Source organism: Pelobates fuscus, chromosome 13 (genome assembly GCF_036172605.1).
Source record: "Pelobates fuscus isolate aPelFus1 chromosome 13, aPelFus1.pri, whole genome shotgun sequence".
Taxonomy (NCBI): domain Eukaryota; kingdom Metazoa; phylum Chordata; class Amphibia; order Anura; family Pelobatidae; genus Pelobates; species Pelobates fuscus.
This window is the reverse complement of record NC_086329.1, coordinates 96,065,709-96,084,100: the sequence shown is the minus strand read 5'-3', so window position 1 is coordinate 96,084,100 and position 18,392 is coordinate 96,065,709. Positions and strand designations below refer to the sequence as shown.

The 18,392-nt window shown below is 44.0% G+C and overlaps 1 protein-coding gene across 3 annotated transcripts in view; it reads right to left on the bottom strand.

Moving 5' to 3' along the window:
• Positions 1-5,523, bottom strand: part of MINDY1 (MINDY lysine 48 deubiquitinase 1) — a 29,047-nt gene extending 23,524 nt beyond the window's left edge. For all 3 annotated transcript variants that reach the window (XM_063440068.1, XM_063440069.1, XM_063440070.1), the window contains exons 1-2: positions 4,863-5,523; positions 4,257-4,314 (exon numbers count right to left, since the gene is read on the bottom strand). In XM_063440068.1, coding sequence (XP_063296138.1) covers positions 4,257-4,314; positions 4,863-5,486 — 682 coding nt within the window. In that variant the 5' untranslated portion in view covers positions 5,487-5,523. The remainder of the gene's footprint in view (positions 1-4,256; positions 4,315-4,862) is intronic.
• Positions 5,524-18,392: the final 12,869 nt, after the last annotated feature.

Below are 18,392 nucleotides of genomic sequence, written 5' to 3'. Positions count from 1 at the left end.
CTTGTGGCTTGGTGAATGGTGTCGGGAGCAAGGATTTGGCTTTATTGCTCATGGTAGCTCTGTTTGGAATGGAAATAAACTGTACAAAAAAGATGGTTTGCATCTTTCTCAAAAGGGAACAAATGTTCTCAGTGAGCAGTTCAGAGGTTTTGCTAGGATGTATTTAAACTAGGAGGGGGGGGGGGGGGGGGGGCAAAAGGGTGATAAAACATCAATCCAATTGTCCCCCAAAACAAGGACAGAAGGTGCCTGTAGCAAGTGTGTTAAAAAATGATAAGCTTAGAGTCATGTCTACAAATGCTCGCAGTTTAGGGAATAAGATCCATGAACTTGTGGCAATAATGGCAACTGATAGTGTAGATTTAGTCGCTGTTACTGAGACATGGTATAATGAGAAAAATGACTGGGACATAGCAATACCAGGGTACTCTTTATATAGAAAAGACAGGGAAGGCAAGAAAGGGGGAGGGGTGGCCCTGTATGTAAAGAATAGCATAAAATCTAGCCTAATAAAGGTTAGTGAGGCGAACATTGAGTCAGTTTGGGTTACGTTAGAATTTGGTAATCACACAGTAACTCGTGTAGGTGTGATTTATAGGCCCCCAGGACAAATTGAAGAGTTAGATAATCTACTAGTTGAAGAAATAGCTAAAATGACAATGAAGGGGGAAGTTATCATCATGGGTGACTTTAATCTTCCTGATATAAATTGGAAAACAAAAATAGCTACTTGTGCCAGGAGCACACATATTCTAAACTCCCTACTGGGATTGTCTCTAAAACAAGTCGTTGAGGAGCCAACTCGTAAAGAGGCCATACTAGATTTAGTGTTAACAAATGGAGATTTGGTATCAGATATTACTGTAGGTGAAAGTTTAGGATCCAGTGATCATCAGTCAGTGTGGTTTAATATAAGAACAGTGACTGAGTCACACCACACAAAAACAAAAGTTTTAGACTTTAGAAAAACAGACTTTTCCAAAATTAGAATATGTGTAAAGGAGTCATTATCAGACTGGAGTCCAAAAGAAATGGGATTATTTAAAAGTTGCACTACTGAAGGCAACAGAAAATTGCATTAGTCTTGTCAGTAAAAGCAAAAAATTCAAGAAACCACTGTGGTACTCCACAGATGTAGCCAAAATAGTAAAAAACAAAAAGTTAGCATTTAGTAATTATAAAAAAAACCAGAGTTAGGAAGACAGAATGACCTATAAGATTAGGCAGAAAGAGGCTAAGCAAGTTATAAGAGCTTCCAAATCACACACAGAAGAGAAAATAGCACAGTCAGTAAAAAAAGGGGGACAAAACCTTTTTTAGATACATAAATGAGAAAAGAAAAGTAAAACAAGGATTAGTTAGATTAAAAACAAAAGAAGGAAGGTATGTAGATGAGGATAAAGGTCTAGCTGACTGCCTCAATGAATATTTTTGTTCGGTATTTACAGATGAAAATGAAGGAAAGGGACCTCAGTTAAGAAAAAGGATAAATGAGTCATTTATTACACGTGAGTTTACAGAGGAAGAGGTTCTATTTCAACTGTCAAAAGTAAAGACAAATAAGTCAATGGGACCTGATGGAATACACCCAAAGCTATTAAAAGAGCTTAGTGGTGTACTAGCAAAACCATTAACAGATTTATTTAACCAATCATTGATAACAGGAGTAGTCCCAGAAGATTGGAAGTTAGCGAATGTTGTGCCCATTCACAAGAAAGGTAATAGGGAGGAGTCGGGCAACTATAGGCCAGTAAGCCTAACTTCAGTAGTGGGGAAAGTGATGGAAACCATGTTAAAGGATAGGATTGTTGAACATCTAAAAACACATGGATTTCAAGATCAGAGACAACATGGGTTTACTTCAGGGAGATCATGCCAAACTAATCTTATTGATTTTTTTGATTGGGTAACTAAAATTATAGATCAGGGTGGTGCAGTAGACATTGCTTACCTCGATTTCAGTAAGGCTTTTGACACTGTTGCACATAGAAGGCTTATCAACAAACTACAATCTTTGAGTTTGGATTCCAATATTGTTGAATGGGTAAGGCAGTGGCTGAGTGACAGGCAACAGAGGGTTGTAGTCAATGGAGTATATTCGAAGCTTAGTGATATTGCAGAAGGTCTTGATGGTAAGGTGTGTCTTTTTGCGGATGATACTAAGATATGTAACAGGGTTGATGTTCCAGGAGGGATAAGCCAAATGGAAAATGATTTAGGTAGACTAGAAAAATGGTCAGAGTTGTGGCAACTGACATTTAATGTGGATAAGTGCAAGATAATGCATCTTGGAAGTAAAAACCCAAGGGCAGAGTACAGAATATTTGATAGAGTCCTAACCTCAACATCTGAGGAAAGGGATTTAGGGGTGATTATTTCTGATGACTTAAAGGTAGGCAGACAATGTAATAGAGCAGCAGGAAATGCTAGCAGAATGCTTGGTTGTATAGGGAGAGGTATTAGCAGTAGAAAGAGGGAAGTGCTCATGCCATTGTACAGAACACTGGTGAGACCTCACTTGGAGTACTGTACACAGTACTGGAGACCCTATCTTCAGAAGGATATTGATACCTTAGAGAGAGTTCAAAGAAGGGCTACTAAACTGGTTCATGGATTGCAGGATAAAACTTACCAGGAAAGGTTAAAGGATCTTAACATGTATAGCATGGAGGAAAGACGAGACAGGGGGGATATGATAGAAACATTTAAATACATAAAGGGAATCAACACAGTAAAGGAGGAGACTATATTTAAAAGAAGAAAAACTACCACAACAAGAGGACATAGTCTTAAATTAGAGGGACAAAGGTTTAAAAATAATATCAGGAAGTATTACTTTACTGAGAGGGTAGTGGATGCATGGAATAGCCTTCCAGCTGAAGTGGTAGAGGTTAACACAGTAAAGGAGTTTAAGCATGCGTGGGATAGGCATAAGGCTATCCTAACTATAAGATAAGGCCAGGGACTAATGAAAGTATTTAGAAAACTGGGCAGACTAGATGGGCCGAATGGTTCTTATCTGCCGTCACATTCTATGTTTCTATGTTTCTAGAGGCCGCCAATAGGGTTCAGGGCTCTAGAGGCCGCCAATAGGGTTCAGGGCTCTAGAGGCCGCCAATAGGGTTCAGGGCTCTAGAGGCCGCCAATAGGGTTCAGGGCTCTAGAGGCCGCCAATAGGGTTCAGGGCTCTAGAGGCCGCCAATAGGGTTCAGGGCTCTAGAGGCCGCCAATAGGGTTCAGGGCTCTAGAGGCCGCCAATAGGGTTCAGGGCTCTAGAGGCCGCCAATAGGGTTCAGGGCTCTAGAGGCCGCCAATAGGGTTCAGGGCTCTAGAGGCCGCCAATAGGGTTCAGGGCTCTAGAGGCCGCCAATAGGGTTCAGTGCTCTAGAGGCCGCCAATAGGGTTCAGGGCTCTAGAGGCCGCCAATAGGGTTCAGGGCTCTAGAGGCCGCCACTAGGACAGCCACTGCATGTGGATTTAACCCTGCAGAATTTTTTTTTTTTTTTAAATGCACTGGGTTACATTTCAGGGTTAAAATGACTGGACTATTTCACCCACACTACTTTGCGGAGATGAAGTGGTCTGGGTGATTTTAGTGTACTTTTAAGTGTAACAGTCACTTTTTTGGAATTTACACAATCCAATAGATTAAACATAAAAAAAAACTCACCTGGAGCTTGTGTTGTGTAGACTTGGCTAATAACAAAATAATAAAGTTTGAAACCCTGGCAAGCATTGCGAGTGAGGAGGAGAAATAGAAGCATTGTTTATTTTCTCCCCTTCTCTGTAAAGGGCAGAGCTTACGGCATTGTTTGGCAGGGAGCTAAAATGGAAGAGCCCGGTTGCACATTAAAAGGGTGCGGCATTCTTCTTTTACATTTTCCACACCTCAGAGGTACAGATTTGAAGCAGAGAATAAGCAATAAAAAAATTCATTCATTGCCGATTTACACAGAACGATCACTGTCCTGTTCGCCTGTACCTTGCTCTCAATCTCCACTTGCTTGAGGAGGTGACACATTTGGTTCCAACAACTGGATTACAGCTTCCTTCCCCCCAAAACGTATTCAGTATTTACAGTGGGAGCAACTGTAATAGGACGTAAAAAGCTTTGCAAAGTACAGGTCTCTAATTGGTACTATGAATAATAGGAATCCATAAATTCAACTTTTTTTTCTCCTACAGCTACAAAATTCCTGGAAAATGTTCACCTTTACACAAATGCCGAACATCACAGCAACGTGAATAACTCTTACCCAGGTGCGCCATAAGCTCCTCAGATGTGATTACTTCCTTCTGGGGGGGTAACTTCACCTGTAAGGACAATACATTGCTATATTTATACCAATGGTCAGACACACATAGTAAGAGCCAACGGTGCTCAATCAACTGTACATTAAAAATGTATGAGAAAGACAAAGCACTTAGTGAGGGATTAGTAACACGCATACACAAAGCCATAAATGCACTACAAACGACATGGTGAGAAAGTATAATATTATCAACGTATTACTACACTTCTCCCACCTTTCTTAACCTTCATTAAATATTGTCGTCCAATGCAATATTTCTTTAATCCTGGCTAGTATTGGTGCCAACAACAACCAAAACTTCAGCCAAGCTGAACATTGGTGAATATTTGGTTTAGATAATTACAGCAAATATCAGAAAGATGAGCAACTGCATGTTTGTTTTCATTTAAAGTAAGTCATATATTATAAATTTGGAAAACAACTATAAATATGCTGAAGGTATGAAGTTAATGCTTTCAGTCAATCCTCTACGCATTCTTTGCCCCCTAAAAAGAACTACTAAGGTTAGGAATACCAAGTGAAAATCTGATCCTGGCTAGAATGCCTTACCTTCCATCGCAGGAAGAGGATGTTCATGATGGCCAGCAGAGGACATGGTCCATTCTCGCTCTGGGTTATGACAGGGGTCCTCTCCCCTTTCCAATTTATCCATTTTACAAAATAGTAGTCTACACCAGCCTCGTTTCCGGGGGACTTGGATGCGGTAGCATCGGACACCTCTTCCGAAGGGCTTACACTAGTGCTAGAGCACAGCAAGTTCTGTAAGGATGGGTTTTCGCCCTCAGGCTTGTCTTCAGAAGGTTGATAGCTCTCCGGCTGATCAGATTCGGCAGACATAGACTGCTCAGTAACTCTGCTGGACCCTGGTGTACATTGAGAGTTACCTTCCTCTGTTTCTTGGTTCGACTCAGTGGTACTTTGCTCACTATTGATAGCAGAAGACTCACACGGATCCACCATCTCTTGATTATTCCCTGTATCAGAAGCCAAATCGGAATCCCTTTCCTCACACTTCAAATCTTCAGCTAATTTTTTTGTTCCATCATCTTGAACGATACCCATGTCACCAGTTTTATCTTCAGGCTCTGGTACCTCACAGTTGTCCACCACTGTATTTTCAATATTGGTTTCATTGCCCAGATCCATTTTCAAGTCGTCAGCACTGTGCTCCATTGTATACCAAAAAAAAAAAATAATAATAAAAAAACCCTTAGGAATTTTTATATTAACAGCACTTTGGGTCGTCTTAAAGTCTTAAAAATTCTATAAATTCTAAATATTTTTTTTTCTATCCAAACAGGCCCAAAAAAAAAAAAAAAAAAAAAATAATAAAAATTTTTCAATTACTCAAAAAAATTGTTTTCAAATATATAGATTTTTAAATATCATTTATCAATAAATCAATGCATCTGTCAGTCTGTTGTAAACAATCCTGCACAATTTTTTTTTTTTTTAAATATAATTTCTAGAAACAATGGCTTATTGTCTATAAAGACTTCTTATATGTTTTTCATCGTTTACTAAAACAAACAAAAAATCTAATAAAAAAAAAAAAAAACTTATGACGAATCAGAAAGTTTTCCCGGCTTCTTTTTTTGTTTCACTCTTATAAAAAGAGCTTAAAAAAAATAAAATTAAAAAAAAAAATTACAACTACCGGTACTTAAATTTTTTTTTTTTTTTTTTTTTAAATGCTTTTCCTCTTCCTGGTGAAAACCTTTTATTATTTAATGTTTTGGAAGCAGACAGGCATGTTGTAGATTCACCAAGCAAGAACTACTTCTGTATTGACTTTGTTACAGTGACATCCTTGTGACAAGATGGGTGCTTAAAGCAGAAGCGTGCTTCGTAGAACCTGAAGGGGAAAAAAAATAATGACATTAGTTCATTAGTATTTTTTTCTTAGAATCCTGTAGATAACAAGAAATAATATATTTAAATAGGATTCTATAGAATGTTTAAATTACATCAGCAGAGGTAATCTTAAAACTATTGTGAGGGTTAGAATGAAGATTACAGTTATAATTAGGGTGAGGTATAGGATTAGGATCTTGATGAGGTTTAGTATTAGATTTGGGATTAGGATTTAGTTTAGATTGATATTAAGACTAAGATTAATATTGTTACTTTCCAAAAATATACATATGGGGTATTGTTGTACTCCGGAGAAGTTGGGGAGTACAGTTAAGATAATTTTATGACAGTTAGACACACAGTTTAGAAAAAAGAAAAAAAAAAAGATACTAAAACTATGGGAAAATTGGAAAATTAAAAATACCACAAACTTTGAAGAAGAAAAAAAAAAAGTGCACCTCAATTAAGCTCAAAATATATTACGAGTGTGAGAATCCCCGTGGTGTGCATTTATGGCATTCTTTAAATACAAGAACCATTAAATACCAAAAATATTACAATGTACAGGATCAGTACACATCACGTTTACGAAACACAGATTAAAAAAAAAAAACAACAACTTGTTATGTGTGTGTGTATGTTCATGTGAAAACACATTTTAATACAATATTTAGCAGAGATTAACTGTTAAATGTCTACGTAAAAAGGGTAAATATACCCTTAGGTAAATAGCCTGTGATGTCTTTATATATGTAGCAATTGTGTTGTTTTGGTGATGGCTTTTAGGCTTACAAAAACAAACATACCAAATTCCAAAAAATTGCTCCACATTGAAATTGTATTTTACTCCTATTTTGGGTCCTGTAGCTACCAAAAATAAATCAAAATCCGGGGGCGGGGCCAGACCACCCAGCTGCTTGGTTGCATGAAACGAGCACTCTGTGCGAGAACTCCCTAAAACGCTGTTAAGCTGACATTTTTCTACGACTAATAAGCTGATATATCACGGAGTAGAACCGGTGTCACCCTGGTAATCAATTTGGGAGGTTCGCAAGTCCAGACAGACAAGCCAACCCTGATGGTGAAATCACGGCCTACAGTTGGATGCGAGCGCAGGAGAAACGGCCGATCTCCCTGCTGCCTGACCTGCTGGCAAACGCTGAAGCAGTTGGACACCCCTCCACCCTCCCCATATGTGGGGGTCATCCTGGCAAGTAACAGCTACGAGGGGACTCATACAACCAACACGGTCATGCCAACTGATCCAAGATGGCGTCTGCTGACCCTGCTGCAGCTACAAGCTGTCTGCAAAGGTCGCTCGAACTGCGACTGGACGACCTGTTCCACAGATTCTGGCAGAAGCTACAGAGCAGAGGAGACCAAACCCTGAAGGAGAAGCAGAGACCGGCGGAGCAGAGATGCTTACCCCCCGACCAACAACACCTCGTGGCAGGCAAAAGAAGGAGAGTGCCGGCGAGTGTGAGATGCCTGCGAGGAAGAAACCACCTCCTGTAAAGTCTAAAGCCCGCTGCTGCCTTCCTAGGCTGAGGGCCCGGAGGGGAAATACCCGAATCCCTACCTCACCTACTCGGTAGTTACGACTTCACATCCCGACCTCTTGAGATTTAGCTTGCAGCGCAGAGTGTGGCTGGAGCAGTGGGACTTGCATATGGGCTCTTGCGACGGCCTGGGGCTGGTGGAGCGGCCTAAAATGGACGCCCAGCATGGAACACACCGGTCTCTGGAGGCCTCCATTTGGCATGGGATGAAAAGAGACTTCATTGTTATTTTCCTGTCCTTGAAGGAATTTCTGTTCTCTCCGAGCTTTTCAGGACTGTTAAATACCCAGTGACCATTAAGCTAATTTTATGTTACCTGTAGCCTAGCATGTTTCCCCTTGTTTTTTTAAATATCTCGCCTTAGCCTACCTGACTTAGCATATGGCCTGAATTAAGACACAACACAAAGAAGTCGATAAGCTAGTACCCATCACACATCTGCACATCAAATTAGAACCCATTTTGTCCTTTTAAAAAAAAAAACGATATATATTATGTGTGAGCACAATAGATGAGAGACGAATACTGCGGTTGAACACAGAAAGCAAATACATTAAAAAATTGCTTATGCTCTTAAAGGAACACAAACAAGTATTCCTGACAGTATATTTAGGTGCCCTGCCCTTCTTGCCTGCATTAGTTGATTTTGCTCACTTTTCTAACCGCGGTTGGCCCCATCCCGTTCTGCCTCCATGAGTGAGATCAAATTTGACTATCTCTGCCCATCCAGGATACTGCGCACGCACGGCAAAACGCTGTGCCAGTCAACATCTCCTCATAGACCAGCATTAAATCAATGCATCTCTATGGGGAGTGTTCAGCTTCTCCATGCAGAGTGTGTAGATGCTGAATGTAGGTGTTGCACACTGTGAAGCACTGACCCAGGAAGCACCTCTAGTGGCTGTCAGAGTGTGTGTATGTGTTACTAGGTAGTAATGTAAACAATGCCTTTTCTCTGAAAAAGCAGTGTTTACAGTAAAAAGCCTGCAGGGACAGGCTGTAGACACCAGAACTACCAACTATAGTGTCCTTTTCAGTGCAAAACAGGCTTCTGAAGCGGTGTCCTTAAGGGGTTAAACTGTAACATGTGCTCTAATGTGAAGTCTGTCTCCAATACATGGACTGCCTAAAACCTGAGATATCTTGACTTTGCTGGTCCCTGCCTACTGGGGCCGTGCAGTACTTTGCAATAGAATATCAGAATAACCATCAGAGAGGTTATATTTCCTTAGACTGCCTTATCATGAGAAATACCATGCATGGCATGAGTCACACAGGGTTTACAGGTTTGTGGCCAGGGATGGTTTGTTTCATATAGAGAGTCCTTCTTCGTGTATTGTGCACTGAAGCATCTCCTCACTCACAGGCCTATACCACTAAGTCACTAACGGAGAATGATCAGTGACAGCAGACACCAAGTATAAAAAAGTCCATTATGGGGGGCGTGGCCGGCAGAGCACTGAACCAGACGTCTTTCTGTGGAGCTCCGACAGGAATCCACAAAAAAGAGAAAATAGCCGCAAAAAACAGAGCCAAACTCACTACACAAGAACCACAAACCCCCAGAGAGCGAAATGGGTCGAAAAAACAGGCAACGACAAGGTCCCGAGCCCCCTCGTACGCCAGATATCAGGCTCTCCTTTAGCAGACCCGCACCGCGGCCGCAGCCCAAGATGGCGCCCGAGGCCCACACAGACCCAGAAGTCTCTGAAGACTCTCAGGAGGGAGAGGAATCGATTCCCTCCTCCGTGCACGGGGAGACCCCACACACCTCGGAGTCGGAAGAAGACTCATCCCCATCCACTAAAGGGGACATCAAGAGACTGCTAACAGATCTGAGGAAGGTCTGGAAGGCGGATCTGGCAGAGGCCCAAAATGAAATGGTGATCATACACCAAAAGGTGAGAGAGGTGGAGGAGAGAGAAACCGCTAGGGACAGCCACATACAGGGCAACAGCAGCCTAATAGCGGATCTCACTACACAAGTCCGCCAGATGCAGAGGGCAGTGACCCTACTGGAAACAAGGCACAGACAAAGAAACATCCGCATCAGGGGTATCCCAGAGTCTGTAGAGGGAGAGCAACTACTGGAGTTCGCCAGAAACCTGATCGCAACCTTGGGAATCAGCAGATGCGCAGCCTCTCCTACCATAAAAGCAGCATTCCGGGTGAAAAAGTCTGCTGCAGCACCCAGCGACGCCCCGAGAGATACTATTGCTCTCACAAGAGACATAGCGGTGCGAGCCGCGATAATGGCCAGATCCAGGGAACTGCAAACAATACAATATGAAAACAACACACTGGCAATATACAGCGATCTCCCTTTCGCAGTGCTAGCAGAAAAGAGGAAACTAGCACCCATAGCAAAGAGACTGAGAGACAACTCCGTGAAATACAGATGGGGAGCTGACGGCTCACTCCTAGCATCGTCGGGAGCAGAACAAGTCACCCTCACCTCCTCTGAGGACCCAGAACCTTTCCTCCGAAGCCTAAATGCACTAGCATACAGACAAAAGCAAGCACCACCTGAGCCTACACTTAAGAAGCGAGCCGACCCCAAGGGGAATGACAATCCGACCCCAATGGCCCAGGGATGCACTGCGCACCGGTGGAAACCCGCGGAAATAAAGACTCTTCCACTGCAAAAGCCACGGAGCTCGAGGATCACCAACTGAACTGATCCAGCGAGGATATAATCCACACAGATGGCAACTCAGGCCTCCCACCAGAGCCAAGAGACCGCAGACACAAATAAAGACTAGAGACACTCTACTATAACTCGGGACGTTATAACCCAAGCTAACATAATCTCACATAACCTTAATGCATAACAGATGTTTGAAATGTTTGACATAAGTACCCATACACAGCTTTACAAGATGCCTATACTTTAATATACTGTACCCATATATTGGTCACGTTGTAAGATTTATATGCAAAAGCAAATAAAATGCAAATTTAAAAAAAAAAAAAAAAAAAAGTCCATTATACCATAACCATAGTGTTGGGCTTTCGGGGCTGAAGCCCCAAATTTGGGGTCCTGTCATCCTGATTTTGTTCCCCGTCACAGGCTGTGGCCCTACGTCCAAGTTGTGTCACTTGTACACTACCCCAAGGCCCGCCCTACATCATCCTATTCATCCTACATCGTCCTTTGAAAGGTATGAACCGGCAGAGGGAGTGAGCTTTGGGTAATGAGGAATAGCCCTTCTCCCAGCGTTGACAAAAACAACCAAATCATTATAGCTGCGGAATTACTAACATAATATAATATAATATAGAATGATTGTGGTATTTAAAGTGTCACTTTAGACACAGAAAGAAAGCCTCTGAAATGACATTTTGGGATTTCCGTTTGCCTGCTTTTTAGCTATGAACTAAAAGAAAATAATTCTGCCTACTGGGTGCACAAACAAAGGGCAACAAAATATATATATAAAAAATACTCCCCAGCAACCTACTACCCCACTCCATAATCAAAGTCAGGGGGCAGAAATAATGAATGGGGGGTCAAAACAGCAGCAACAGAAGGAGTGTGCATATGCAAAAGAGTGTTTGGTAATAAAAGCAAACAGAGCAGCCATATGTCCACTCCCTCCTTCCCAAATCCTGCATTGCTGGATGGGGGTGATGTGAATAATAAGTGTTTATTATTTAACTATTAAACTATATGGTCCCTCCCTCCCTCCCTGAGTAAGCACACTACATTTGTGGTTCAGTGTGAGTTAGTGAATGTAGAATATTAGGCAATCTCTCCACACAGGCACCCTACACTCATTATTGGTACAAATGGGATGTGCAGTACCCTGGTACTGATAATGCTAAGGGGGCTTAACATGTTCCAGGGAAATGGCCATTTTCTCTGGCATTAAGGAATTTATGAACATAAAAAATAAATTAAAAAAAGTCCTCAAACCCCAGAGTAACACAAGGAGTTGTCATCCATTCTCTTGCGCAGTAGAATAAAATATATATATATTTCTTTTTTAAAAGCTGCTTATATGTAGTGCTGCTGAAATGCCTTGTAATACATCTCAGGCAATAGTGGAACAGAACGGAATGCCCACAGGCAATAGTGGAACAGAACGGAATGCCCACAAGCAATAGTGGAACAGAACGGAATGCCCACAAGCAATAGTGGAACAGAACGGAATGCCCACAAGCAATAGTGGAACAGAACGGAATGCCCACAGGCAATAGTGGAACAGAACGGAATGCCCACAGGCAATAGTGGAACAGAACGGAATGCCCACAGGCAATAGTGGAACAGAACGGAATGCCCACAAGCAATAGTGGAACAGAACTGAATGCCCACAAGCAATAGTGGAACAGAACGGAATGCCCACAGGCAATAGTGGAACAGAACGGAATGCCCACAGGCAATAGTGGAACAGAACGGAATGCCCACAAACAATAATGAAACAGAACGGAATGCCCACAGGCAATAGTGGAACAGAACGGAATGCCCACAAACAATAATGAAACAGAACGGAATGCCCACAGGCAATAATGAAACAGAACGGAATGCCCACAGGCAATAATGGAACAGAACGGAATGCCCACAAGCAATAATGGAACAGAACGGAATGCCCACAGGCAATAATGGAACGGAACGGAATGCCCACAGGCAATAATGGAAACGGAACAAAATGCCCACAGGCAATAATGGAACAGAACGGAATGCCCACAGGCAATAGTGGAACAGAACAGAATGCCCACAGGCATTAGTGGAACAGAACGGAATGCCCACAGGCAATAGTGGAACAGAACGGAATGCGCACAGGCAATAGTGGAACAGAACGGAATGCCCACAGGCAATAGTGGAACAGAACGGAATGCCCACAAGCAATAGTGGAACAGAACGGAATGCCCACAGGCAATATGGAACAGAACGGAATGCCCACAGGCAATAATGGAACAGAACGGAATGCCCACAGGCAATAATGGAACAGAACGGAATGCCCACAGGCAATAATGGAACAGAACGCTTACAAGCAATAATGGAACAGAACGGAACGCCCACAAACAATAATGAAACAGAACAGAATGCCCACAGGCAATAGTGGAACAGAACAGAATGCCCACAGGCAATAGTGGAACAGAACAGAATGCCCACAGGCAATAGTGGAACAGAACAGAATGCCCACAGGCAATAGTGGAACAGAACAGAAAGCCCACAGGCAATAGTGGAACAGAACAGAAAGCCCACAGGCAATAGTGGAACAGAACGGAATGCCCACAGGCAATAGTGCAACAGAACGGAATGCCCACAGGCAATAGTGGAACAGAACAGAATGCCCACAGGCAATAATGAAACAGAACGGAATGCCCACAGGCAATAGTAGAACAGAACGGAATGCCCACAGGCAATAATGGAACAGAACGGAATGCCCACAAGCAATAGTGGAGGAACAGAACGGAATGCCCACAGGCAATAATGGAACAGAACGGAATGCCCACAGGCAATAGTGGAACAGAACGGAATGCCCACAGGCAATAGTGGAACAGAACGGAATGCCCACAGGCAATAATGGAACAGAACGGAATGCCCACAGGCAATAGTGGAACAGAACGGAATGCCCACAGGCAGTAGTGGAACAGAACGGAATGCCTACAGGCAGTAGTGGAACAGAACGGAATGCCTACAGGCAATAGTGGAACAGAACGGAATGCCCACAGGCAATAATGAAACAGAACAGAATGCCCACAGGCAATAGTGGAACAGAACGGAATGCCCACAGGCAATAATGAAACAGAACGGAATGCCCACAGGCAATAGTGGAACAGAACGGAATGCCCACAGGCAATAATGGAACAGAACGGAATGCCCACAAGCAATAGTGGAACAGAACGGAATGCCCACAGGCAATAATGGAACAGAACGGAATGCCCACAAGCAATAGTGGAGGAACAGAACGGAATGCCCACAGGCAATATGGAACAGAACGGAATGCCCACAGGCAATAATGGAACAGAACGGAATGCCCACAGGCAATAGTGGAACAGAACGGAATGCCCACAGGCAATAGTGGAACAGAACGGAATGCCCACAGGCAATAATGGAACAGAACGGAATGCCCACAGGCAATAGTGGAACAGAACGGAATGCCCACAGGCAGTAGTGGAACAGAACGGAATGCCTACAGGCAGTAGTGGAACAGAACGGAATGCCTACAGGCAGTAGTGGAACAGAACGGAATGCCCACAGGCAATAATGAAACAGAACAGAATGCCCACAGGCAATAGTGGAACAGAACGGAATGCCCACAGGCAATAGTGGAACAGAACGGAATGCCCACAGGCAATAATGAAACAGAACGGAATGCCCACAGGCAATAGTGGAACAGAACGGAATGCCCACAGGCAATAGTGGAACAGAACGGAATGCCCACAGGCAATAATGGAACAGAACAGAATGCCCACAGGCAATAGTGGAACAGAATGGAATGCTCACAAACAATAATGGAACAGAACGGAATGCCCACAGGCAATATGGAACAGAACGGAATGCCCACAGGCAATAATGGAACAGAACGGAATGCCCACAGGCAATAGTGGAACAGAACGGAATGCCCACAGGCAATAGTGGAACAGAACGGAATGCCCACAGGCAATAGTGGAACAGAACGGAATGCCCACAGGCAATAATGGAACAGAACGGAATGCCCACAGGCAATAATGGAACAGAACAGAATGCCCACAGGCAATAATGGAACAGAACAGAATGCCCACAGGCAATAATGGAACAGAACAGAATGCCCACAGGCAATAATGGAACAGAACAGAATGCCCACAGGCAATAATGGAACAGAACGGAATGCCCACAGGCAATAATGGAACAGAACGGAATGCCCACAGGCAATAATGGAACAGAACGGAATGCCCACAGGCAATAGTGGAACAGAACGGAATGCCCACAGGCATTAATGAAACAGAACGGAATGCCAACAAACAATAATGGAACAGAACGGAATGCTTACAAGCAATAGTGGAACAGAACGGAATGCCCACAGGCAATAGTGGAACAGAACAGAATGCCCACAGGCAATAATGAAACAGAACGGAATGCCAACAAACAATAATGGAACAGAACGGAATGCCCACAGGCAATAGTGGAACAGAACGGGATGCCCACAGGCAATAGTGGAACAGAATGGAATGCCCACAAGCAATAGTGGAGGAACAGAACGGAATGCCAGGGTACACTACCTGCTGGGAACAGGTGCCATCACTATACAAAACCAGGGTTCACTGCCAGCTAGGAACAGGTGCCATCACTATACCTGTCAGCTGGGGAACTCTGTCTGAACGGGTGACATGCTTAAGGTGTCTCTAAAATTGTATTTCTTTATAAATCTCGTATGTATCAGACTGTGGTAATGACTGTGCAATGCCAGGTCTGTTCTGTAACGGACATTGGGGGTTTATTAATTTAATAAAATTGTGAGAAGCTGTTTCACTTTTAAAATGTAGGTCAAAATATTGCACATACAGGGCATTCAATTCTGTTCCATTATTGCCTGTGGGCATTCCGTTCTGTTCCACTATTGCCTGTGGGCATTCCGTCCTGTTCCACTATTGCCTGTGGGCATTCCGTCCTGTTCCACTATTGCCTGTGGGCATTCCGTCCTGTTCCACTATTGCCTGTGGGCATTCCGTCCTGTTCCACTATTGCCTGTGGGCATTCCGTCCTGTTCCACTATTGCCTGTGGGCATTCCGTCCTGTTCCACTATTGCCTGTGGGCATTCCGTCCTGTTCCACTATTGCCTGTGGGCATTCCGTCCTGCTCCACTATTGCCTGTGGGCATTCCGTCCTGTTCCACTATTGCCTGTGGGCATTCCGTTCTGTTCCATTATTGCCTGTGGGCATTCCGTTCTGTTGGTACCGGTTCCCCAGCTGGCAGTGTACCCTGGCTCTGTATAGTGTTGGTACCGGTTCCCCAGCTGGCAGTGTACCCTGGCTCTGTATAGTGTTGGTACCGGTTCCCCAGCTGGCAGTGTACGCTGGCTCGGAATGCCCACAGGCAGTAGTGGAACAGAACGGAATGCCTACAGGCAGTAGTGGAACAGAACGGAATGCCTACAGGCAATAGTGGAACAGAACGGAATGCCCACAGGCAATAATGAAACAGAACAGAATGCCCACAGGCCATAGTGGAACAGAACGGAATGCCCACAGGCAATAATGAAACAGAACGGAATGCCCACAGGCAATAGTGGAACAGAACGGAATGCCCACAGGCAATAATGGAACAGAACGGAATGCCCACAAGCAATAGTGGAACAGAACGGAATGCCCACAGGCAATAATGGAACAGAACGGAATGCCCACAAGCAATAATGGAACAGAACGGAATGCCCACAAGCAATAGTGGAACAGAACGGGATGCCCACAGGCAATAATGAAACAGAACAGAATGCCCACAGGCAATAGTGGAACAGAACGGAATGCCCACAGGCAATAATGAAACAGAACGGAATGCCCACAGGCAATAGTGGAACAGAACGGAATGCCCACAGGCAATAATGGAACAGAACGGAATGCCCACAAGCAATAGTGGAACAGAACGGAATGCCCACAGGCAATAATGGAACAGAACGGAATGCCCACAAGCAATAGTGGAGGAACAGAACGGAATGCCCACAGGCAATATGGAACAGAACGGAATGCCCACAGGCAATAATGGAACAGAACGGAATGCCCACAGGCAATAATGGAACAGAACGGAATGCCCACAGGCAATAGTGGAACAGAACGGAATGCCCACAGGCAATAGTGGAACAGAACGGAATGCCCACAGGCAATAGTGGAACAGAACGGAATGCCCACAGGCAATAATGGAACAGAACGGAATGCCCACAGGCAATAATGGAACAGAACAGAATGCCCACAGGCAATAATGGAACAGAACAGAATGCCCACAGGCAATAATGGAACAGAACAGAATGCCCACAGGCAATAATGGAACAGAACGGAATGCCCACAGGCAATAATGGAACAGAACGGAATGCCCACAGGCAATAGTGGAACAGAACGGAATGCCCACAGGCATTAATGAAACAGAACGGAATGCCAACAAACAATAATGGAACAGAACGGAATGCCCACAGGCAATAGTGGAACAGAACGGAATGCCCACAGGCAATAGTGGAACAGAACGGAATGCCCACAGGCAATAATGGAACAGAACAGAATGCCCACAGGCAATAGTGGAACAGAATGGAATGCTCACAAACAATAATGGAACAGAATGGAATGCTTACAAGCAATAGTGGAACAGAACGGAATGCCCACAAGCAATAGTGGAACAGAACGGAATGCCCACAGGCAATAGTGGAACAGAACGGAATGCCCACAGGCAATAGTGGAACAGAACGGAATGCCCACAGGCAATAATGGAACAGAACGGAATGCCCACAGGCAATAATGGAACAGAACAGAATGCCCACAGGCAATAATGGAACAGAACAGAATGCCCACAGGCAATAATGGAACAGAACAGAATGCCCACAGGCAATAATGGAACAGAACGGAATGCCCACAAGCAATAGTGGAACAGAACGGAATGCCCACAGGCAATAGTGGAACAGAACGGAATGCCCACAGGCATTAATGAAACAGAACGGAATGCCAACAAACAATAATGGAACAGAACGGAATGCTTACAAGCAATAGTGGAACAGAACGGAATGCCCACAGGCAATAGTGGAACAGAACGCTTACAAGCAATAATGGAACAGAACGGAATGCCCACAGGCAATATGGAACAGAACAGAATGCCCACAGGCAATAATGAAACAGAACGGAATGCCAACAAACAATAATGGAACAGAACGGAATGCCCACAGGCAATAGTGGAACAGAACGGGATGCCCACAGGCAATAATGGAACAGAATGGAATGCCCACAAGCAATAGTGGAGGAACAGAACGGAATGCCAGGGTACACTACCTGCTGGGAACAGGTGCCATCACTATACAAAACCAGGGTTCACTGCCAGCTAGGAACATTTCCATCACTATACCTGTCAGCTGGGGAACTCTGTCTGAACGGGTGACATGCTTAAGGTGTCTCTAAAATTGTATTTCTTTATAAATCTCGTATGTATCAGACTGTGGTAATGACTGTGCAATGCCAGGTCTGTTCTGTAACGGACATTGGGGGTTTATTAATTTAATAAAATTGTGAGAAGCTGTTTCACTTTTAAAATGTAGGTCAAAATATTGCACATACAGGGCATTCAATTCTGTTCCATTATTGCCTGTGGGCATTCCGTTCTGTTCCACTATTGCCTGTGGGCATTCCGTCCTGTTCCACTATTGCCTGTGGGCATTCCGTCCTGTTCCACTATTTCCTGTGGGCATTCCGTCCTGTTCCACTATTGCCTGTGGGCATTCCGTCCTGTTCCACTATTGCCTGTGGGCATTCCGTCCTGTTCCACTATTGCCTGTGGGCATTCCGTCCTGTTCCACTATTGCCTGTGGGCATTCCGTCCTGTTCCACTATTGCCTGTGGGCATTCCGTTCTGTTCCATTATTGCCTGTGGGCATTCCGTTCTGTTGGTACCGGTTCCCCAGCTGGCAGTGTACCCTGGCTCTGTATAGTGTTGGTACCGGTTCCCCAGCTGGCAGTGTACCCTGGCTCTGTATAGTGTTGGTACCGGT